Source organism: Antedon bifida, chromosome 1 (genome assembly GCF_963402885.1).
Source record: "Antedon bifida chromosome 1, ecAntBifi1.1, whole genome shotgun sequence".
NCBI classification, from domain to species: Eukaryota; Metazoa; Echinodermata; class Crinoidea; order Comatulida; family Antedonidae; genus Antedon; species Antedon bifida.
The window spans coordinates 19752949-19776653 of NC_136226.1; the positions used below are offsets into that span (position 1 = coordinate 19752949).

Consider the following 23705-nt stretch of genomic DNA (forward strand, 5'->3'; position numbering starts at 1 on the left):
TTCTGTAATATCAAAATTTAAAACAGTTCAATGATTTTGTATCACAAATTATTGTCTCCATAGTCAAAGAGTCAAAATAAATTAATTGAAATAAATTCCTTTTTTTAGAATGTGCCACAAATGCTGTAATAAGAACTGATGGCTCAGAGGAGTATACCTTCCCATTCACCAGAATAACGTCCACCAACATTGTATTTGATGTTATGGCAGGACACGATGTCCAGATTATATTTTCATCACAAAACTATGCTGTTGATAAAGTATATGAGATTTTGATTGGAAGTGGTCGTGGAAGAAGAGCATCCATACGCCGTTGCCCTGGATCGTGTGATCAAACTCACATTTCCCAGTCTATGCCATATCTCTCAGAACATCAATGGAGAACTTTCTGGGTAACAATCGAAAATGGTCTTGTATCTGTTGGGAGAATTGGTGGACAGGCATTTTTAACATGGCAGGATGATAATCCATTTGATGTTGCATACATTGGTCTCAAAACTACAGGCAATGAGGGTCTCTTCCGCTTCTGTAACCTACGTAAGATATATTTTGTTTTAAATAATTTCACATTTGATTTAGAATTTGATGCCACTATTTATTTAATATATAAATTGATTGTTCAATACAGTTGGACTGATTTTCTTCGGATTCATTCATAATACATAAAAATCAAAAGTTTATAATTAGTAAATATATATATATTAGTTTGTAAAATAGCGAATTACACTAAGAAAGCAAGGAGAGTAAGATTGAATTTAACGTAAATTAAAGTTCAAATTTTTTTAAATTAGTAATTGAATGTACTCTTCTTTTACTTCAGCAATTTATATAAAGTTTTGGTACTTTAGATTTAAGTACTTTATTACAATAATTACATTTTATTAATTTTTTAGAACAACATGAAGCTAGTGATGCAACAAGTAAGTATAATTCTATATTTAATATTAAATTTATATCACCTTAGTTATATTTTATAAATGGCAATGTATCATATGTTCATATTTTGTGATCTTTTAAGAAATGCTAACCATACCACATGCATGAATTTGTTTCAGTTTGTCAGGAATTCCCAGTGGTAGAAACTGATGGCTCTGACACATCAATTTACAAATATGAGCGTTTACCAGAAGGAACTACTCGTGTAGCTTTTTCTGTAAAGTCACAGAAAGGAGCTCATATTCGACTATCAAGTATGAAGCACGATATGAACAGCATGTATGAGGTGATACTCGGTAATGGCAATGGAAGGTCATCATTGATTAAACGTTGTCTTGGCTGTGCAGCTGAGGCATCTGTGACAAATCGTTTGGTCAATGTACTTCAAAATTATGAGTTCCGTGGTTTCTGGATCAGTTTTCATGAAGGACACATCTTAGTTGGACGGCAAGAGGAAGACGCATTTATAGAATGGATAGATGATGATCCACTTAATGTCAACTATATTGCAGTTGCAACAGACCAAGCTGTTCCTGGAGAGTTCAGAATTTGTGATTTGGGTAAATATTAGAAACAGCTATTTATAGAGTTTAACAATTATATAGGAATAATAATAACATGTTATAAAATTATATTCTGTATTTGAATAAATATATTAATTTAAAGAATTTGTATCTTTTCACAGCATTACAATCTGGAGCTGTAAGATGTAAGTTAATTTGTATTCTTTTCATATTGCATAGGCATTTCATTTATTTACCACCTTTTGAAAACAACACAAAAAAATTCATATTTGAAATATCTTGTCAATACATTGTTTATGTCTGTATTTATAGATTGTAGCCAAGCTCACCTGATGCATGCCGTTGGTGATAATACCTATGATTACTCTCTTAACGAACTCTCAAATGATACCACTAGTGTAGTGTTTGATGTTCGTGCAGCAAAAGAAGTGTATATAATATTATCATCGCAAAACTTTGAAGTTGATGAGAAATATGAGATAGTAATTGGTGGATGGAACAATGCTAAGTCAGTGATAAGAAGATGCAAACATACAGGTTGTAGACAAATGGTAGAGTACCGTACAAGAAGTGTTGCCATTCTCAGTGCTCAAAACTTTAGAAGTTTTCAGATCTCATGGATAAATGGTACCATAGTAATGGGTATGCCTGATCAAGATCCAATGATGAAATGGTTAGATCCAGAACCTGTTGATGTACGTTTTGTTGCATTTAAATCTGCCGAAAATATTGAAGCTGACTTCCAGTTTTGTGATATTAGTAAGTGTTTTTATTCAGTAATAATATTCGCAAGAAACATATTTTTATATTAAGGGGTTCTCGAAAGCCAATACCTTCTGAGCTGTGTTTGTCAATTCCTTATTTTCAAAATTTTATTACATAGTAGAACTGAATAGGGGTGTTGGAAAGGAGGTGTTCTACCTGGGAAATGAGAATGGATAATAACAATTTTGATTTTATTACTGTAACTTTCTGTATTACATTGATGTACTGTTGTACATTCAACATGGTTTTCTTATTGTCAATTGTCTTTTGCAATAGTAATACCATAATATTAATAATAAAGTACTCAAAGTGTTTTATTAGAACAAGTAATTCACAGTTTTAATAAATTCCTAATAAAAGAGAATAATAACGGAGAACACTAACATTTTTTCAGATGTTGACATCAATGAGACAACTATTTGTTCTGAGGCACCTTTGCAATCTACAGAATCCACATATGACTTCATTTACCCATTCAGTCGCACTCAAGAAACGTCATTGACATTTTCAGTTCGTGCACATAAGAATGTACATATTGCATTGTCTCCACAAAGTTATGATGTTGACAGCATGTATCACATTACAATTGGTGCTCGTAAAGGATCAAAATCTAAATCTTTAATACGTCGATGCAAAGACAGGTGTGTGCAAGTGGATTACACTTCGCGTCATCATATTGTGGTTGAAGGGGATTGGAGAGTATTTTACATTAGTTTTGCCAATGGTTTGATATCTGTTGGTAGAGTAGGAGAAGAAGCATTTATGGAATGGCAAGATGATAATCCAATTACTGTTAACTATGTTGGGTTCTCAACACAAGGTTCACCTGGAGACTTTAAGTTCTGCAGTCAAGGTATTTTGGTTTTCTAATTAACATATTCTGATTAATTGTGAAAGTTGTAATTTTTTTATATAGTTTTTGGTTTAGAAACATCCACTTTTTTTACCCATTGAAAGGACAACTGTTTTGGTCATATCTTCTGATTAACCCAAATCAAAGACTAGCCATACCATAGAATTGTTTATGTTTCTGACATTGCTCCAAACGTATCCTAAACTAATCAAACTTTTGTTTTTATTTTCAGTTTTGGCACAGGAAGAAAATGCAGGTTAGTTTTGTATTGTTTTACTTTATTACACATATCATATTTCTACTAACAATTATATGATTATAATTTTTTCAAAGCAATAGTTGAAAATCAGCAGTATCTATTTGTTCCCTATTTTTTTATTTTTTGTTTTATTAAATCTACACTGCACTGTTTTTGCTTGATTGAATACATTATAAATTGATGTCTTATCCTGTTCCATAACATAATTATGTATTTGTAGTTATAAAAATCTTTATTTATTTACTTTGAGGCAATATGTTTAATGATAATATGGATCACTGAAATTGCAAAAAAAAATGTTACATTAATTATAAGTTGTTCTTTCAAGAGAGGTTTGGATTTAAAAAAAAAAATCTCCGTTTAAAAACCTTTACATCCAATTTTAGGTCTAGTTCACCAAATAATCAGTTTTAATCATTTTTTTGGTATCCAATAAAATAATTGAGTACACTTTTAAAAACAACTTTTCCCTTTTTAAAAATAAAACCAAAGAAAAACTACTGAAATATAATTATGTTGTGATTGTAAATTAATTGTATTTACTTTTTAAATGTTCTGTTTTGTATATTTAGTTTTTTGAATATTTAATTTGTTATATATTTGTTTGTTTATTTCTCATTTATTTAGCTTGCCGTGCATCACCTGTGTTTGAAACAACACACCAGTATGAGTTTAGCTATCCATTTATGCCACTAACAGAAAGCACAATTCACTTTGATGTCCTAGCTAATGATGAAGTATCAATAGCACTTTCCAATCAGAATTATGATCTGGAAAACATTTATGAAATTGTTATAAGTGCATCAAGAGGAAGAAAAAGTGCCATTAGGCGATGTAAAGGAACATGCCAGAAAGTTATGATCCAACATAATCAGCCTGTTGTCAGTAACTCGCAATATAGAACTTTTTGGATAAGTTTTGGTAATGGTCATATTGGAGTAGGACGGAATGGTGAAACCTCATTTATGGAATGGGAAGATGAAGACCCATTACCAGTAAGATTTGTAGGATTTTCATCTGGTCGACGTAGTGCTGCAGCTTTCAGATTCTGTGGACAAGGTAAAATATTTATTGTCAAAACAGATAGAAATCATTACTTTGACAAATAAATGAAATATAAGGATTTGCATATTGCATATAGAGTTGCATATTTTTTTGTTTTTTTCCCCCCACAATGATTGCTATTTGTTGAAATGGTGTTGGCTTCCATTCAATATATTCCATATAATTTGTTGTTATTTGTTTATGTTCAATTTACTATTAATTTAATATTATGTAATAAGTAGACCATGAATAATATATTAATTGGAAAAATATTTATTGTGTATTGTATTGTATTCTCAGGAATATGGTGTTGCAACTTAAGTTGGCACTAGGTGTGAATGATTTGTCAGCCTTTTAGTTCAATAGTGATCATAATTGTACTCATTAATTACTATTTACAGCTACATGTTTTTACTATTTGTATTTATATCTCTTTCAGTACTAGCCGAACGTAATTCAAACAATGGTAAGAATTCTTTTTTTTTTCATGATTCATATAAAAACAGATAGAAATTATTTAATTGGATTGTATATTAATGCAGACAACCTATGACGACAATGATAAATACATACAGTGTTTTGTTTATTTTAGTTTCAACTCTCTTTCTATTCTCTTTTTTTTTCCAGAGTGTTCAAATTCTGAAGAATATAACACTGATACAAGATTTTGGTATCGATATCAGTATGACCGTATACATAGTACTCGTCTCGCATTAGACGTTAAAGCATCAAATGATGTTCATATATCATTGTCTAATATGAACCAGAATCAACCAGATATGTATGAGATTGTTCTTGGTGGATGGAGAAATACACGGTCAGTTATTAGACGCTGCCGTGGCTGTCGTAATGAGGTAACACATGCACATCAGCGTGCTGGAATGGTTAGTAGAACTCAATATCGTAGCTTTTGGATTACCTGGGAAGATGGTGTGATAGCTGTTGGACGTAGGGGAGAAGCAGCTTTTATGCAGTGGACTGACATTTCTCCACTGGAGGTCAACTTTGTTGGATTTTCCACAGGTTATAGAAGTTCAGGAAACTTCAGATTCTGTGAACTTGGTAAGAAAATTAAGTCTTTATAGTGTCAATGTTACTACTTTAGTTTGCTTGAAATTCATAATCTTTTTTAATCATGAAGTATTATTAAAACGTTTGAATAAATGCTGTAATTAATTAATTGTATTTATACACTGTATTGTATATAAAAATAATTATTTAAATAATTTTAGAATACATTGGACTACAAAGCAGTGAAGAATCAGGTAAGAGAAACAACATAACTTATTTATTATTTTCTGTTGTGGAAAACTTGTTTCTGCTATACAAAGAAATCTTACAACACTGTAAATTGTTTATTTTCTATATAGTTTATGTTAACATCAGAATGAACAACTTAGGTTAATAATTTCTAATATACAACACATAATATATTTAAATTAATTTTTTTCTAAAAGTATTAAAAACATTCTTAGAATTTGTTTAAATTTTTCTTGAAAAATAGCAACACTGAATCATATTGGACGTAGAAGACCACGATCACAAAGTAGGTTAACCTTTTAAATTTATTTTTCACATATTCTAGTAAATTTATTTATTTTACAAATACATTTTGGCATATTATTTGATTTAATGCCATGAGCATAACATTGATAGTGAATTAATTTTAGTTTGAATGTGCTATAATTATATTATGTTTTACCTTTAATTAGATCATTTATGCACTGGTTTTGGTGATCCACATTATAAGTCATTTGATGGTCGACGACAAGACTTCCAAGGCAATTGCACATACATTTACCTAGTTGACATGCTTCATCAACAACCTTTGTTTACTGTATATGTCAAAAACCAATTCAGGAATGGTAGAACACGTGTCTCATTTTCTGAGTTTGTAAAAGTGGAGGTTGATGGTCTAACTATAGACCTAAAAAGAGGCAATATTGTATTAGTAAGTTTCAAGTTTACCTCATATACAAAATTATATAACACACAAATTATTGCCACAGTTTTTCAGTTGTAATGTGTGTGTTGTCCCACAAAATCAATCTTTGAATAGGCCATTTTGTAGTGTAATGAAGTTAGTACATTTCGCTGCAAAAAATATGATATTGTGTACAAAAATAACAGTTACAATTAACCAGAAAACCATAGGCTTTCAGTTGACTATTTTCTCTTCAATTACATTTAGATAACTGGTAAATATTTCTTTTCAATTCATGTTTTGATTTCGATTTCAATGAAGAGTGAATCAGATATATTTGCATCTATAGTCAAGTCAGGTCGTAATTTAAAATTTAAACTTTCTTTAACGTATAGATTAACTCCACCTCCCTCTCTGTCTTTTATGTTTTTTGTTTATCATATTATAACCATTAAGTTTATAATGATTAATATAGGTATTCTTATTATTCTATCTTTCGGTAAATCCTAGAATACTAAATTTATGAATGGACTAAATCCGAAATCGTTCGACTACGATAATTATGGTTTAGGCAATGTTTAGAATTAAAAGTAAGGATGTCTTAATATATAATTTATCGAGGAAAAATTTCAGTAATTATTCCTGTTATTTATTTCAATAACTACTATGTAACATTAAAATGGCATGTTAAAAAAAACAATTGTTTAAAATAATTTTTTCAGTTGAACATTATATCTTTAAACTATATAATGTTATTATTAAAAACAAATTTTTTAAAAAATCATCTTATATTTTACTTATTATTTTTATTTGAGATTACTATGGGAATCTTGGGTATTGGTATAGGTATATACTTGCTTTGATTCCATAGTACTAGAAAGCCACAACAATTTAAATATTAGCTTATTATTTTAATACTTTAAACTTTCAGCTCAATGGAGTAGAGACTACACTTCCATCTAACCCTACTGAAGGTTTAATGATAGAATATGTTGGAGGCAATGTATTGCTTACCTCAGACTTAGATTTTTGGGTTAAATATGATGGAAACACACGTGTTCAAGCAGGTGTTGGTGAAGAGTATGTAAACAACACAGGAGGTTTATGTGGCAATAACGATGGAAATGCAGATAATGATCGTATTATGCCTAATCTTCTACAAGCACCTGATAGCAATTCTTGGGGTAACAGCTGGAATGTGGATACAACGTAAATCTTTTTTTTTTTTTTTTAAATTCGTTTAAAAAAATGAGTATTGCTCTGGGGTTTTTCATTCTGATTAAAAAAAAAAAATATTAACTTTTAGTCCAATGCTGTGACCATAAAATACTTTTTAGAATCATAGCTTTGAATTCTCAGTGTGTTGCCAATTTGCTGTTTTATGTGCTATAATATCATTCCTGTCTTAACCAAATGTACATTCATACAACACAACATCTATAAACAGCTTGAAAAGAAACCTACACTATTAAATGATAATCAGTTTTTTTAATAAATAAATAAACATAAATAAATCAATCATACTATCTGATAAATTTGTTTGTGCTAATGATCTTAAGATCATTTTAAATTTACTTTTTTTTTTTTATTTCTTTTTTAATTTAGTTAGTTAATTAGTCACTTTTTAGTACAAAAAAAAATCAACTTTTATTTTGTTATATTTTTACAGTTGCCATGTTGAAACAGAGCCAGAACCGGAATGTGATCCACAGGCACAAGAAGCATATAGTTCAAATGAACTTTGTGGTCAAATCACTGATCCAAATGGTGTATTTGCTCCTTGTCATTCAGTGCTAGATCCAGCTGATTTCTTTCAATCTTGTGTTTATGATCTGTGTATCATTGGCGGTAATGAGATGATCTGTAACAACTTGGAGGAATATTTTCAAGACTGTAGTGCACATGGAATTCAATTTACACACTCCTTCAGAACAGAAAATTTTTGTTGTAAGATATTTAATATTTTAATTATACTTAATTTAATCTTAAATTTACTATTTGTGTACAAAAAACTCAAAATTCCTTGTTTTTGTCTTTAAAAGTCCCCAGTTTTAATCTACCATGTTTCCTTACTCTCCTTGTTTTCTTTCATCTCTCAGTTTTTGTAATTCAATTTTATCTTTAACAAAAGTTAAGTTTTTTTAAAAGACTGATTGGGAATTATAACCCAGAAAAACAAAATAAAAACTGTAATGTAATCAAGTTGTGAACAATTTTCATTTTGTTTCTCAAGGACACTAACAACACATTATAATTTATAAATTTCATTTATAAATTATGATTATTGCATAATATTAACAAAACAACATTAAGCAGATAATGTAAATTTGCATAATAAATGTTATCAGTCAAAATGTCTTTTTCAATCACAGCATGAAATCCATTAGTTTTGATTTTTGATATTTTAATTATGAATGTTCCCTGAATACAGCTGTGTATTTCTGCCAATATTTTGTATTCACCTCTAACTATCATCATTTTTCATTTAGTGTATATTTTTTAACATTTTGTTTAGTTTTTAATATTTATGTAGTATTTTTGTAATATATTATAATTAACATAACTTTTTAAGTTTCTCAGTTGTTTTGTTGTTCTCACCAGATGTATCATGTGATTCTCATTGTTACTTGAAGCACATTCTTCTATGTAATTGTGTCTTGCTGGATGACACATTCATTTTTCATTCAAATTTTGCTAGTTGTGATAAAAATATAAAATATATAGAGTATAATGTAAAGTAAATGCATGTTGTTGAAAGTTGATTTCCTGATTAAAATAGACCTTTTGTCAATTTGCTATAAATAATAGATAATCTGTTTCTTACCGCATGCTGACATAGTGATAAAAATTAGAAATTGTTATGCTATAATCACAGATGTGTGAATAATTTGTTTAATAGTTGCATGGCATGGTTATATATTACAATTTTAATGTATTTAAACAGACAAGTGAAATAATAATGTTTATATTATTTATTACAATTATTTGTTTGGCCCTTACCTCCACTTCATTATTTCCAAACTAATTTTATCAAAAAAACAAGAACATCCTATCAACAAATTTTGCAAAATAAAATATAAACGTGTTACTAATGATGTTAGTGAGAAAAATTCAAAATCGATGTAATATTTTATTTACTGTATGGTTGTGTAAACATATATTTATACTCACAATTCTGTAATACAATTTTATTTTAAATTGTTGCATTAGCTATGGAATGTCCAGTTCATAGCCACTATTCGATGTGTGCAACATCTTGCCCTGAGACCTGTGTAACCAATACTCCAGAAGATCAATGCCCAGACTTTTGCACTGAGGGTTGTGAATGTGATGAGAATTATGTCTTAAGTGGAACTCATTGCATTGCTCGTGATCAATGTGGTTGTCAAGATGAATTTGGAACATACTATGAGGTAGACTACCCAAAGACCTCAAGAATAAGCTTAACTTTATCAATAATTACTTTCACAATATATTAATAAAAGCAAAGTCTAATTGTATTTCAATGCTTGCATAATTTTTTTAAAGGTCTAATTTAAAAGCCCATCTATAAACCATTAGTTTTTAAATTTGTAAGAATATATTTCAGTACTTGTAAAACACTATAAGAGAAATTGAATGTGAGCATTTCCTTTTATTTTTCTTTTGTGGTCAATATTTATTTGCTTAATTTCTTCTATTAAGATTGAACAAGTATGGACAACTGAAGACTGTAGTCGTGAGTGTATATGCCATGCAGAAGGTGCAATACAATGTGTAGATATCACATGTCATGATGATGCGGTTTGTGGAGCTAAAAATGGTGTTCATGGTTGTCATTGTCCAGAGGGTCTTAGTGGTGATGGTATTGAAAACTGTCAAGGTCTGTATCAAATATGGTCTCAACAAATGGTTACATCATCACCATCAACATTTACTCTTACTAAGAAAAGAAACTGTGTATCTTATACTTGGTAAACAGTAGAAAGTAATTAAGTAGTTGAACTAAAGGTAGGCAATATTAATACATATCATCAGTGTCAAAACTTAAAGTTAACAAAGTGTTTTCTTTCATTTTCACTTAATATTTTGAACTGTGTAATGTAGGCAGGCAATTATCCTTTATAAATAATCATCAGCTTAATTACAAGTTTTGAAAGGTTGATGTAACAGTATTCTTTGACACTTATTCTATAAATGTATTTTATAGATATTGATGAATGTTTGGAAGGCCATGGATGTGACATTAATGCAGAATGTACAAACACAGAAGGTGATCATGTATGCCAATGTCATGAAGGATTTGAAGGAGATGGAGATGTTTGTACAGGTAACATAATAATGACAAATAACATTTCAAACTATATTGAAAGAACAGTTATAGAAAAAAGAGATATTTTGGGCATTTTCTGTTTGAATTCTTACAAGACACTTCTTTAATATCACCTTGATGTTACATATTTTCTAAAGAATTGTTTTATAGAAGGGTTTATAAAATAATCTACTAGAATATGAGAAACTTTATATACTATCAAAATTAAATCTTATTAAAGATATCGATGAATGCGAAACAGAGGAAGCAGACTGTCCACAGTTCTCCAACTGTGCTAATGAACCAGGTACCTACAGCTGTGTGTGCTATCCAGGATTCATTCGTGTTGGTGAAGTTTGTGAAGGTATGCTATTTTTATCGATTTTGATTACTTTAGGCCACTATACTACAGAATAGAACATTTAAAATACCAAATCTTATTCATCTTTTTGGAAATCAAAATGTTGTGGATTTTAAAATTTAGTTTTGTTCCATTAAGTTACTAAGTTGCTCGACATAGATTTTAGATTATATTTTATATATATATAATATATACCTTCTATAATATTAAAATATTTACTAAAATTTGATTTACTTTTTGAACTTAGAATCTGGAATAACTTTTGCGACAGACAGTGCAGACTACTCGAATGATCCTTGCTATTTGTACAGTACAGTTTGTGTAAACAATTCTACCTGTATTAACCACATCCCTGAATATGGAGAATATTTATGTGCCTGCCCAGAAGGTCTGATTGGTAATGGACGCAATCCTTCACTGGCTCCTGAATCCAATACTGGATGCACAGAACGTAAGTATTTCTTTAATTAGTTTATAGAAATACTTCCAGATTACTTTGATCTCGATATTAAACCAAACTTTTAGTATTTTAATAGAGAAAGAGATATGAAAGATAAAAAGCACTATCAATTTTTAAAATATTGACTTTAAAAAATAAATATTATAAAAAGATATACTTTATGAAGTCACATATTATAGAACACATTTTAAAAAGCCATCTTATTTATTTGAATTATTTCAAAATAAAACCAGCTGTATTGGAGTGCGAAGAAGGACAATATTTATTACTGATTGATGGTGAAGGGTTCTGCATAAGAGAGGTACCAGAACCACAAACATTTGATGATGCAAGAGCTGACTGTAGTGTCAATGGTGGTGATCTAGCATACTTCCACAATGAAACAGATTTTAACTTAGTAGTAAACAACTACCTGCTTAACCTAGAAGCTGGTAACCAGGATCACTGGATAGGACTGAATGATAAACATTTTGAAGGTAATAAGTGCTATTTGTACACAGTACTATGGTTTATAAACATGTATCTTCGCTTTGCTTTTCTTTTTTTTATTAAAATATCTTGTGATAATACCAGAAGTATTTTGTAGTATACTGTTATGCTATTAAACCAATGATGAAAAGCAGGTCATGGGGTAGCAAATAATTAATGTTGTGATGTCTCTGTATAGATATTCATGTGTGGTCTAATGGAAACATTGGTGGATTCACAAAATGGGCAAATGGACAACCAAATGATGTAAATCATGCTGAGAATTGTGTGACATTAAAACTTAACAGCTTTAATTATTATTACCATGATGCAGATTGCTCTGATGCCAAGGCATACTTGTGTATTACACGTAAGTCAACTTTAAAAAGGAAAATATAATTATTGGTTGTATTTAAAAAATATAGATGTTCAATAGCAACTGTAAATTATAATTAATAATATTGAAATATTCTATTTAGTAATTTGTGTATATAATATAATAATAGGTTTTTTAGACCAATTAGTTATTTAGTCTAGAAATTAGCTGATACAAGAAACAAAATGATAAAGTAGCAGGTTTTCTAATTATGTTTTTATATGTGTTTTTTTCTGGTACTATTAACTATTGTGAACTAAAGGTTAAATGTTATATTTATCTTTTACAATGGAAACAAACTCATTTGCTTGCTGACAAACTTAAATAGATATTTACTTTTGATTATCTTTAGCCATAATCCACAAACATTGTCCCAGCGGCTGGAAGATGAGTGAAAATGGAAAATGTTACTACAAAGATGAAACACCAACAACTATTGAGAATGCTTATCTACAGTGTAAGGCTCATGGCTCTGAGCTTGCCAGTATTTTCAATAATGTAGATAACACATTCATTGTTCAAAAGTAAGTGACTGCTTTTTGATATTTTTATACATTCTAATATTGATATGGAAAGTTCCAGTCCTAAAAAAACTGCCCAGGCTCTCCCTTTTATATATATTTTTTTTTTAATGTCATTGAAGCGTCACCCATTTACATACGATTATATCAACGGTTTTACAGGAAAAAGGGGTAAAAATCAATGTTAAAAATCGTAAAAATCTTCAATCCTGGTTCAATTGACCAATCAAATGGTTCACAATTTACGTCATAGTTTGTGGAAAAATACGTACACGCTGACAATTCTTGAATTTTTTCAACGCGACAATGTTTTTAACTTTTTTGTGCTCTTTTAAAATCTGATATTTCAAAAAAAAAAGTGTAAGTAAACTAAATTATAATATAAAAACAATTTAGTTTAATGTTTGTCTTTAGTGTAAGTCTAGATTAAGAAAGGCCCCCTCTTTATCAAAATCCTAGATCCGCTCCTGAAATGCTATGCTTAAAGCAGTCTTTGATTAATTATCATGTGTTGGAGTAAGAAAGATTAAATACGAAAAGTCAATGCTCCAGTCAACAACCTAACCTTGTGTCACCCCATGGTTGCTCATTGTAATAAGAATGAATATATAAACGAAAGATGTAATGAAATTTCACTCGCATAACAAAATTGCACTCTCAAGGACATTGTTCATTGGACTAGTTTATTGAATGTCATGACACAACAATCCTCTAATCAAAGGAAAAGAATCTACTCAGGTGTGTTTTAATTGTAGATGTTGTTGTAATGATGTAATGGTTCAAATCAAAAAGAATACTTCAATTTTCTTCTGTTTGAAGATAATTAGTTGAGTTTGGAATTATGAATTATGTAAAGTATAAACATTGTTGCATTGGGTTACTGCAACAATTATTATCTGAAGATTTCTTTAAAATGAATAATAAAACATTTTATATATTTATTTTTTTTACAGTGTAAAAGAGGGTGCATCCACTGATCTTTTTATCGGTCTATCTAAGGGACTTTTCCGTAAGAAAACATTCTTTGTTGAAGGAGAAGACATTGTAGAAGGAGATGATATGTCAATGATGTGGATGGATGGTATACAGTTTGACGAGAATGACTACAGCGATTGGTTGCAGGCCTTCACAGAAGGAGGGGAATGTGTTGTTATAGACTCTGAATCTAGCCAATGGAAAGCAGTCCCATGCTCTGTACAAGCTGGCTATGTCTGTGAAATGTCTAGTGGAGGTTTGTTTTATTAAATCATTTAGGATTAAGCAAATCAGATTATGCAAAAATAAATGTATCTATTTTTCCAAATAAGTATGAAATTAAGCTGTCAGTTGATAGGCATTGATGTAATATGGCATAGCATTATCAGTTGTTACAGCTCCAAAAGGTGCAGACTATCTTGCTCTATGATTCTACTACTAAGCCGAGATCTGCATTGAAAGTATAACATTGCATGACGACGAATTCACAACCAGCTAATTGGTTCTTCATTTTAGAAGAAGGAGATACAGAACATTATTTTCAATTGATTACATTGGTAAATAAAAAGCACTAATTGTCTTTTTCAGAACACTGTCCTACAGGTAGTATGAAGCTTGGCCACATGTGTTACAAACCACATGAGAATGAAGAACCATTTAGTGAGGCCTGGATAAGCTGCCTTGATACTGGTGGTGAACCGGTTGTCATTTACAATCAATATATACAAAATCTTATCAACACCTACCTTGATAGGTATGGCTATGGCAGTAACAGTTACTGGATAGGTAAGTGCAGTTATTACATAATTATAGTTATTTTGATTTATTAACTATAACATACAATATCAGTAAAAATAATATTACATCATCATCATAAATGCTTTAATGGATACATTTAGCTTGAACCTAATAGAACTAGGAAAAACGCTAGATTTAGCTTTAAATTCACCTGGGAGTATTTCTTGGAAATTCTGTAAATACATCAGTGGTTCTAACTTGTTTGATAATGTATAATCACCATTATTCAACAAATTGATGATATCCTACATAATACAGTCATTTGCAGTAGTGTTTTATTCTAATATTATATATTTTATACAGGTATGTCTGATATGGAGACGGAAGGTGAATTAGTGTGGGTTGATGGATATAATGTTAGCTACACTAACTTTCAAGGAGGCCAAGCTAACAATGATGAATCAAAGGATTGTGTTTTGATAAATCATAATGCACAGTACACCTGGAATATGCAAACATGTGATCGTGCACAATTGCATCAAGTGCTTTGTGAATTTGGTAAGTATTCGTTTTAAGTAAAGTTTTATCACAGTTGAATACTCACACTTTATAGTTGATTTGTGTACTTGTCATCATAAGATTTCGATCCAAGTCGGCCCTAAACCGTCTCGGCCAAAGTCAAGTCGGCCCCAAGTCAACTCGGCCTCAAGTCAACTCGGCCTCAAGTCAACTCGGCCTCACGTCAACTCGGCCAAAAAATAATCGGTCAACTCGGCCCCGTTAAAGTATGGAATGCAAAAGGTGCAAAGGAAGGGGATTGATAAAATAATATTTCTTTATATTTTTTTACCTATGAATAATTCTGACTTTTAATGAATATTAATATTTAGACAATAATACATTTAGCAAAAAAAATAAGAAGGATTTCACCAACTTTCCTTTATTTACGTTTAATAAAAATTCAAATTGCACAAATTGCGCATAACAAACAATTGATTAATAAGCTAGCATTCATACTATTATTAATGATTACAATATGAACATTTGGATAATAAATAGGAACACATTGTAGGCCCAATAATAATGATGATGAACGTACGTGGGCGCGTATGTTCGTTCGTGCGTCAAAATTCAATAAACATGTCCGATATGCGAGGACATTTATTAGGTGTAATAAGATTGTTTGGTTGAATCATTGAGGTATAATGTTAACTCCATGGTTGAATCACGCGTAGATTTCTTCAGTGTATGCATTTTATTAGGCGACAACATCTTAAACCAATTCGTAGCTGCGCCTCCCTGCACCTTTGGCAGCTATTTCGATATCTACAACTGCTACGTGTTTTCGCTGACCGGGGGATTCCCCTTTTTTAAAAACGCAAATCATGGACAAAAACAATATGTACGATCATTTTTCTATGACCAAACGGTGGAACCATGGAGCTATTTTTAGCTCCATGGTGGAACGTAGGCCTACGTCTTCGATTTACTAAAATGTGGTACCTGCACGTGTTTTTGTAACACGCGGGTACTTCTATTCATATCGGCAATGAGATGATTTTTTTGTATGAGTATTTTTCTTATTTCTTAATTTTTTTTAAAGAGTGGATAGTAATAATCATAATAATATTAAGCACTTTTTGCGTTCCATACTTTATTGTGGCCGAGTTGACCGATTAGTTTTTGGCCGAGTTGACGTGAGGCCGAGTTGACTTGAGGCCGAGTTGACTTGAGGCCGAGTTGACTTGGGGCCGACTTGACGTGGGGCCGACTTGACTTTGGCCGAGACGGTTTGGGGCCGACTTGACCTGCACCCCATCATAATATTATATGCAAAAGAGAATTTTTAAAAAAGCAAAGAACCAAATACTGGATGGACTGGATTTTAAATAATATTAACAAAAGAGATATATTATTTAATATAATCTAATTAAGAATAGGAACAATAGTATAATTTTTAATAAATACTTTTAAGCATTTGTAAACTACGCAATAAAATTCAAAATCAGATATTTTAAAGACGGGTCTTCTATTTTAAAAATTCCCATAATACATGTCGTGAACCTATCAATTGAATCTATAAGGTCCCAGATGATTTTAAATAACAAGAATTACACCGCTATTGATTATGATGAAGTAGGCAATTTAGACCAAACATATTATATGTTATGTTTCTAATGTTCGACTGATACATGTCTTATCCACCTTGTTACTAATCTCTGTTTAAATTATGAATAACTGTGTATTTATAACAACTATGTAGTGCCAGCCCATTGCCATGATGATCATGACTGTTTAGACAATGCAAACTGCATATATGGCCAATGTATTTGTACAGAAGGTTATCATGGAGATGGCAAATTACAGTGTTCGGGTGAGTAACTAAATCAACTTTGATTTCAGTAAATGTGACAATTTATAATGTTTGGTTCATATTAGCTGTATTGTAAATGCTAAATTGTATATCTATATATTTTGTTATAGACATTGACGAGTGTAACTATCAGATATGTGGAGAATTCAGTGTATGCAGAAATACTGCTGGTTCCTTTGAATGCGATTGTATAGATGGTTATGTTACTATGCCTGAAGATGAACTAACATGTGTCCGTAAGTATCAAATTCAACAGCTAAGCCTCAAGATATTAAATATAAAGAAAAACTAAAGATTTTTATTTAGTTTTTCATTATTTTTCTTCATTATTGTTCAGCTGGGATCCAGCTACTTTTATACATTGTTGTGTTCACTAATTTGCCTTGCTATTTTATGTATCCTTCATAAATCTGTGTGTTATATGCAATTGTACAATATTGGTATGTATTGATTATTGGAAGTTACTTAAGCCATGTGTCCGCAGCCATTACAAAAATGAATGATTACATCAGATAAATGAGATATTATTAATTTGTATTGGTCTGCTGAAATATGGCCATAGATAATAAGATTTTTTATTTTATGAATGTTTACATAATAATTCTGCTTATTTTATTATTTTATGTTTAGCTGATACTTACTGCTCAGTTGACAATCATTGTCGGGAGATTCATGATTTAGCATTCTGTAATAGTCAAGATAATACCTGTCAATGTGACCCTGGATATGAAGGAGAAGCTCCAAAAGTTGAATGTCATGGTAAGATTATGCACAACAAGTACAAATATAACAATGAAGGTTCACTGCATCCACTCATCAGTTGTTCTATAATTCCATGTCTGCTTAGATAACTTCCAATCACATAAGTGATCAGACCTCATGATGTTCCAAAATGACTGTCAATGTATTATGATTAGCTCCTTATTTATCTAAAACTTTGTGTATTTGTTTAATACATGCAAGTAAATTGATATATGATAGTACTGTATGCCCCAGTAATAGTACAACTTGAATTTGTTATTTATTTATACTGACTTCAGTCAAACACTGGTCTGCCGGAGGGCTTAGTTATAATCAGTGGCTGTGTGTGTACTAGTACACCGGAGTTACCCTGTCTCGTCTCAAAAAATGTACTAGGTTCTTTAATGTGCACATGAGCTAGATGTGTACACTGGACATACGGTTTACAGTCCTTATCCGAGAAGTGTGTCATACATGTAATAAAATAAATTTATGTTTTTAGACATTGATGAATGTGAGTTAGGCACCGATGAATGTTTTGAATATTCAACATGTTTAAACATTGTTGGATCTTACGAATGTCCATGTGATAATGGTTACATTGGTGATGGCTTGTCAGACCAAGGCTGTCTACGTAAGTTTTCATTGTACTATTAATATTAAAGGTTTATATTGAGCATTATATACCACATTGAAACACTGGTTCTTGTCAAATCACCGAAGTTAAGCAACGTTGGGCCAGGTGCTGTATATGGAGCTGGGGTCCCATTAGGCATTTGAAATCAGCACTGCTGACACTTATCGCAGCCCCTGCATCTAGTATTTGCTTCAGACGCATTCATGCCTTTCCTTTTGATCAAGGTGGGCACTGGACGAGAGAAGCCCTTGATCATTTTTAGGACCAATCAAATTAAACAGTCCTGGCTTAGTTTCATCCACCATTCCAATAAATGTAGAACTAATTGACATTGCTGTTCACGACAGATGTCACCCTAAACTAAATAACTAATATTAAGCATCAACTTAAGTAAAATAGAAACAATTAGATGAAAATTTGGGATTTTTTGTAAACTAAGTGTGTTATTAATATTGAAGTTTGTATTGTTATACCAGAAATCTTGATGACGTGTGATGACTATAAGCAAGCTGGACGAGATGTTGGAAGTGGGGAGTACACTATAGATCCAGATGGTTTTGATGGTGTTGATCCATTTATTGTAAGTCACTTATTAATGTTGATATATACTGTATATGATAAACTCTAATGTGTTTTAATACATTACATTAATACATTAGTCTCTTACATTGATGTTAATCTTTTTTCCAATGATATAGGTTGAATGTGACATGTCTCGTGAATTTGGTATAATGATATTTAATCATGATTCTAGTGAAGAGAATATCAATGAAGATGGAACCACAGTCATAACTTACAATAATGCAGATATTGAACAACTTAAAGCAGCCACAAATGCATCTATGTTCTGTTACCAAAAGATGGAGTGAGTATCAATAAAAACAGATTAAGTACTGTATATTTTTTAAAATTTTTTTACTGATTAGATGTATTTATATCTAAAAATAAATTAATATGCCCTCATCTTTCGGTCTATTAATTCACGAGGCGGTTCTCCAAAGAGAGATGTCTTTTTAAACAAATAAATTATGTTTTTGCTCCAGAAATGATTTCAGTAAAAAATATTCATGCAAACAAAACATCACATTCAAATTACTATATTAATAATAAAAGATTGTATTCTGTAAAATTTAAACTGCAGGTACATCTGTTCAGGTGGAGCTCAATTGCTCAATGGATTTGGTAGTTGGAATGACGTCAATGATTACACAAATGAGAACTGGGGAGGTGCAACAGAACACAATCAGGTAAATTAAGCTTACTGTGCATTTTTTTCTCAGATGTGTCTAGTCAAATCTGTATAGGAATGAGTTTAAATTCAATATTTAAGCAAAATGTAGCATAGTTAAATTCAATTTCTGGTATTAATTTATTTTCTGCCTTGTACCAGTTTCCACTTTTGTTCTATAAATTCTTATTTGATTTACTTCTTGTGCATTGAGAATGACTGTTATAGTTTTCGCTCATGTAAGATGGAGCCATTTCTCAAGAACTTAAACATGAATAAGAAACTTTTTCATCCTAACTGGTAATGATATGTAAAACACATTTAATATTGGAGAATGTGACGTTAAATATTTCTACAGTGTGCATGTGGTGTTACTGGAACCTGTCGTAACCCAGAGGGTAGTTGTAACTGTGATGGATCAAGTGAAACCAGCACCGATATTGGTCGTATTATTGATAAAGAAGTGCTTCCGATTACTGCCTTTACATTTGGTGATTTGGGAGGTTCGAAATATAGCATGCTGAGACTAAATTCTATGAAGTGTGGTCCCAAACAATTCAGTAAGTGTAAATTTGAAATAGTTTTTTGGTAAAGAGGTTGTATCGTGTTTATATTGATCTTGTTAATTTTGTTGTGGTAACTACCATGTACGATCACTGTACAATATTTTTTCAAAGAGATAATTCTGAGAAATAGGTAATAAAACGTGTTGTATTTTAAGTTTTCAATTTGGTCTGTTGAATTATTAAGTCTATTTCGTGAGATCCGTACCTGTATAGACTACCAACACCACTGTTGGTTTGTGTAATTTATGCATTGCTTATCCTGCTTCCATCTTTTATGTCATTAGATATTGAAAGTGATTGCACTATGCTGCATAATTCAGGTGAAGATCAAGATGGTTCTTACTTCATTGATAGTGATGGATCTGATGGTTCTGCTCTGCCACACATTGTCTTCTGTGATATGACATCATATACAGTACCTGTCACCATTATCAGCAGTAACAGGTGAGTTTATCATACACCTTCCATTTGTATAGTATACTGTTAAGTGATTTTTGTTACAAGAGATTTATACAACAAGATGTATAATTATGCATACTGTAATGTAATAGTAGAGGTTTTTACTGTATTGGGAGACTCTATTTGCTTGGTTGCAATTGTATTCATACTTTATTCAACTTCGTACAATATGATAATCTGAGTGTAACAGTGTATAACTACAGTGTAGACAGGAATAGAGGATCCTAGATGATGGTGTGGATGAGGTGTGTGTCTGTCTCTGTAAGTTGTGTCTGAGGAACTGTGGATAAGGTGTCGATGTTAGGTGTGTCTGGGTCCTGCAGGAACTTTAGGGTATTTTAGCTTCTGTCCATTAGCATATCTCATTCCATCAGCCTAGTCTAGCTACATATTAATGGTATAATAATGATGGATATGGTTGTCAAATATCTGATTAAAAACTATCATTCTTTAATTGTTTTACAATTGGAAAGGTTAGATACAGTAAACTTCATTCTTCAGGGAACTAATTGGTTTTAATATTCCTGAAAAACAACTGGTCAATCTCTAAGGGGGATGTTTCTGGGTTGAGTTTTCTGAACTGTTATATTGGATATAAGTCCAATTCTATAATATGGTTAAGATTTGTAATTATATAACTACATTACAATCATTTTCCTTAAAATGCCTATACATAATATTCTAGATACACTATTTTATTCTGCATAATTACAATCATTGTTATTAACATGCCTATACATAATATTCTAGATGCAATATTTTATTCTGAATAATTTGTAAATGCTTTGTTTCTGTAATATTCAAGAGTAATCACCTTCTCCTAAATATACTCTTCTTTCAGCACAATCTTACCTAGAATAAATTATAATATTCTGTATTATTATTATACAGTATGTACAATTAGGAAGAGCAACCAACTTTGATCAAACCAAAGTGAGGATGAATTAAATACTTATTATAGTCATGTTATATAGCAGTTAATAAATAAATTAGTAATTTGCTTTATTATGATTTATATTTTTATTATATTATATTTATATATGCACAGAGAAACTAGCATCCCTGTTGGTCCTGGAAATGGAAATGGTCAAGACTTTGTTGAATATATTACCACTGATCAGTACATTTTGGAACTGATTGCTCGATCAGCTTTCTGCTCGCAAGAGATTTCAGTACAATGCCACAACATGCGGTTGTTTAGTACAGAAGACAAACAAGGTTATTGGAGCACAACATCTGGTCAAGAGGTGTATTCTTGGGGTAATGCAGATAGCATGGAAAATATGTGTGGATGTGGGGTGACAAAGACATGCAGTGACCCAGAATATAATTGCAACTGTGATATCCCTGGTGGAGAATGGACAACAGATTCTGGTATAGATATTTTTTTTTTCCTAGTACTGTATATCATAATAATATAATAATCGTATATCATCAAGATATAATTTGACATTTTTGTATTTTTAACATTTCATATAGATAAGAATTAGTTGTTTTTTTTTGTTGCATTTATGCATTTATTTCATGATATTAATTTTTTATTTTAAGTAGTTCAACTTAATTTATCCATGGCAGCCCAGATTAACACCTGGTTGCTTGGGCTGTGCAAGATTTCACATATCAGTTTCGATTCACAAACTACAAAGTGAACATAATGTAAATATTATCATCATTCAAATAGCATTTATTTATGATTATTTTTATTAGGATTAATCATCAGTATGGAGCAACTACCAATCAAGAGCCTCACGTTTTTGGATTATGCAAATGAGGACAGCAATGCTACTTATTCTGTTGGCCCACTTAAATGTGCCACTCAACAGTTTGGTAAGAAAATAATTCAAAAGTATTGCTTTAATAAATAATTGCTATATTTGAAATATGATTTGCATTTTTGATTTCATCTAGACCTCAAATATGATTATAAGGTTCCTAACAAGTTTCAGACAATTAAACATATGGCTAGCAAAATTTACAGTTTGAAACTGAAGGAAACTAATGCATGTTGTATATGGTTTTGTTTAGTATAATATAGTATATGTTGTTGTTACTGATTGTATTGGCAATTAATCAAATTGTTTATTTTCAGGAATTGAAGCATCATGCCAAACATATCGTGAAAAAGGATTTGATGAAAGTGGAACATACCTTGTAGATCCTGATGGTCCTGATGGTAAGTTACATTGTCCTATAATGATGCTTTACTATCATTAGCTCCCTTGTCCTTCAGGTTATCAATGAAGAATAAGTAGGTACTGGGTTGACCATAATGTTAAATCATGTATTGTCTCTCATTTGTTTCACAAGGTATCCCCTGAATAGAGGTGTCCCAAAGAAGGGTTCTTACTTTATACATATTTTCTATACAATGTAATGAATATTCTACAATAGGATACATTTTGATATGTTTCTTATTCATGGGTAACATTATTAGGTACTACTTATTTTATAGCTGGATTGTCACCGTTCCCTGTTTACTGTGAAATGCATACTTCACCAGACTATGGAGTCACTGTTATTGCACATGATTCTGAAGATACTGTAAGTTACCCAGTATATATAATTTATGTTAAGAGTAAGATGGTTGCAGTTTAGTTTTCACTTGTTGGTTCAGTTTATTTGTCATGTAGGTAAACTGGAAATGTATAAAATGCACTTTAGCCAAAAAGTACTCAAAATTCAACATTTAATTGACATTTGTTGAAGGAAAATGCCTAAATTAGGGTTTAATTTGTGGGGCGGACCCAGAGGTATTGCCCTAGTGGCCTGGGCAACACCCTTAATTTCATACTAAATGTTTTTTTTCTGCCATTAAATTAAAATTTAGATCCCATTTCATCGTATACAATATCCATATAACGTTATAGAAGTCCAGGGCTGGAAGAGAATATTTGTAAATTGGCAGACTGCACCGTAAAATTTAACCAGCAGTCAACAATACCACGCACAACAATGTATAGGCGGTAGCATATTTTTGTAAATAGTTTTCTCAGCATGCGCAGAATGAATTTCTGACTGTCTAGTTGCTTGTGGCGCATCATGATTGAAAGGTATGAAAGGAAGCCAAAACATACTGTTGTATTTCCGTGTAGTACCCTATTTATCTTCATTTCCATACATCGGTAATATTAGGCCTAATTTCCGTGGTGTGGTTTAAGCAAAACACTATTGTACAGTTTATAGTGGATAAAGGAACATGAATTTT

At 31.1% G+C, this 23705-nt stretch overlaps 1 protein-coding gene across 1 annotated transcript in view; it reads left to right on the plus strand.

Moving 5' to 3' along the window:
• LOC144835253 (uncharacterized) overlaps positions 1 to 23705 on the plus strand; it is a 97386-nt gene that overhangs the window by 7778 nt on the left and 65903 nt on the right. Inside the window, exons 16-54 of the mRNA XM_078690315.1 lie at positions 109 to 537; positions 894 to 920; positions 1056 to 1496; positions 1622 to 1645; positions 1773 to 2219; positions 2620 to 3078; positions 3311 to 3334; positions 3965 to 4396; positions 4821 to 4847; positions 5009 to 5443; positions 5614 to 5646; positions 5886 to 5927; positions 6094 to 6332; positions 7237 to 7514; positions 7975 to 8252; positions 9516 to 9718; positions 9990 to 10167; positions 10495 to 10614; positions 10838 to 10960; positions 11205 to 11408; positions 11651 to 11893; positions 12085 to 12255; positions 12614 to 12785; positions 13736 to 14013; positions 14346 to 14543; positions 14859 to 15053; positions 16759 to 16869; positions 16980 to 17105; positions 17500 to 17628; positions 18113 to 18244; positions 18724 to 18827; positions 18946 to 19112; positions 19389 to 19494; positions 19834 to 20035; positions 20326 to 20485; positions 21549 to 21874; positions 22208 to 22327; positions 22590 to 22673; positions 22953 to 23041. Of these exons, the coding sequence (XP_078546441.1) occupies positions 109 to 537; positions 894 to 920; positions 1056 to 1496; positions 1622 to 1645; positions 1773 to 2219; positions 2620 to 3078; positions 3311 to 3334; positions 3965 to 4396; positions 4821 to 4847; positions 5009 to 5443; positions 5614 to 5646; positions 5886 to 5927; positions 6094 to 6332; positions 7237 to 7514; positions 7975 to 8252; positions 9516 to 9718; positions 9990 to 10167; positions 10495 to 10614; positions 10838 to 10960; positions 11205 to 11408; positions 11651 to 11893; positions 12085 to 12255; positions 12614 to 12785; positions 13736 to 14013; positions 14346 to 14543; positions 14859 to 15053; positions 16759 to 16869; positions 16980 to 17105; positions 17500 to 17628; positions 18113 to 18244; positions 18724 to 18827; positions 18946 to 19112; positions 19389 to 19494; positions 19834 to 20035; positions 20326 to 20485; positions 21549 to 21874; positions 22208 to 22327; positions 22590 to 22673; positions 22953 to 23041 (7556 nt within the window). The remainder of the gene's footprint in view (positions 1 to 108; positions 538 to 893; positions 921 to 1055; positions 1497 to 1621; positions 1646 to 1772; positions 2220 to 2619; positions 3079 to 3310; positions 3335 to 3964; positions 4397 to 4820; positions 4848 to 5008; positions 5444 to 5613; positions 5647 to 5885; positions 5928 to 6093; positions 6333 to 7236; positions 7515 to 7974; positions 8253 to 9515; positions 9719 to 9989; positions 10168 to 10494; positions 10615 to 10837; positions 10961 to 11204; positions 11409 to 11650; positions 11894 to 12084; positions 12256 to 12613; positions 12786 to 13735; positions 14014 to 14345; positions 14544 to 14858; positions 15054 to 16758; positions 16870 to 16979; positions 17106 to 17499; positions 17629 to 18112; positions 18245 to 18723; positions 18828 to 18945; positions 19113 to 19388; positions 19495 to 19833; positions 20036 to 20325; positions 20486 to 21548; positions 21875 to 22207; positions 22328 to 22589; positions 22674 to 22952; positions 23042 to 23705) is intronic.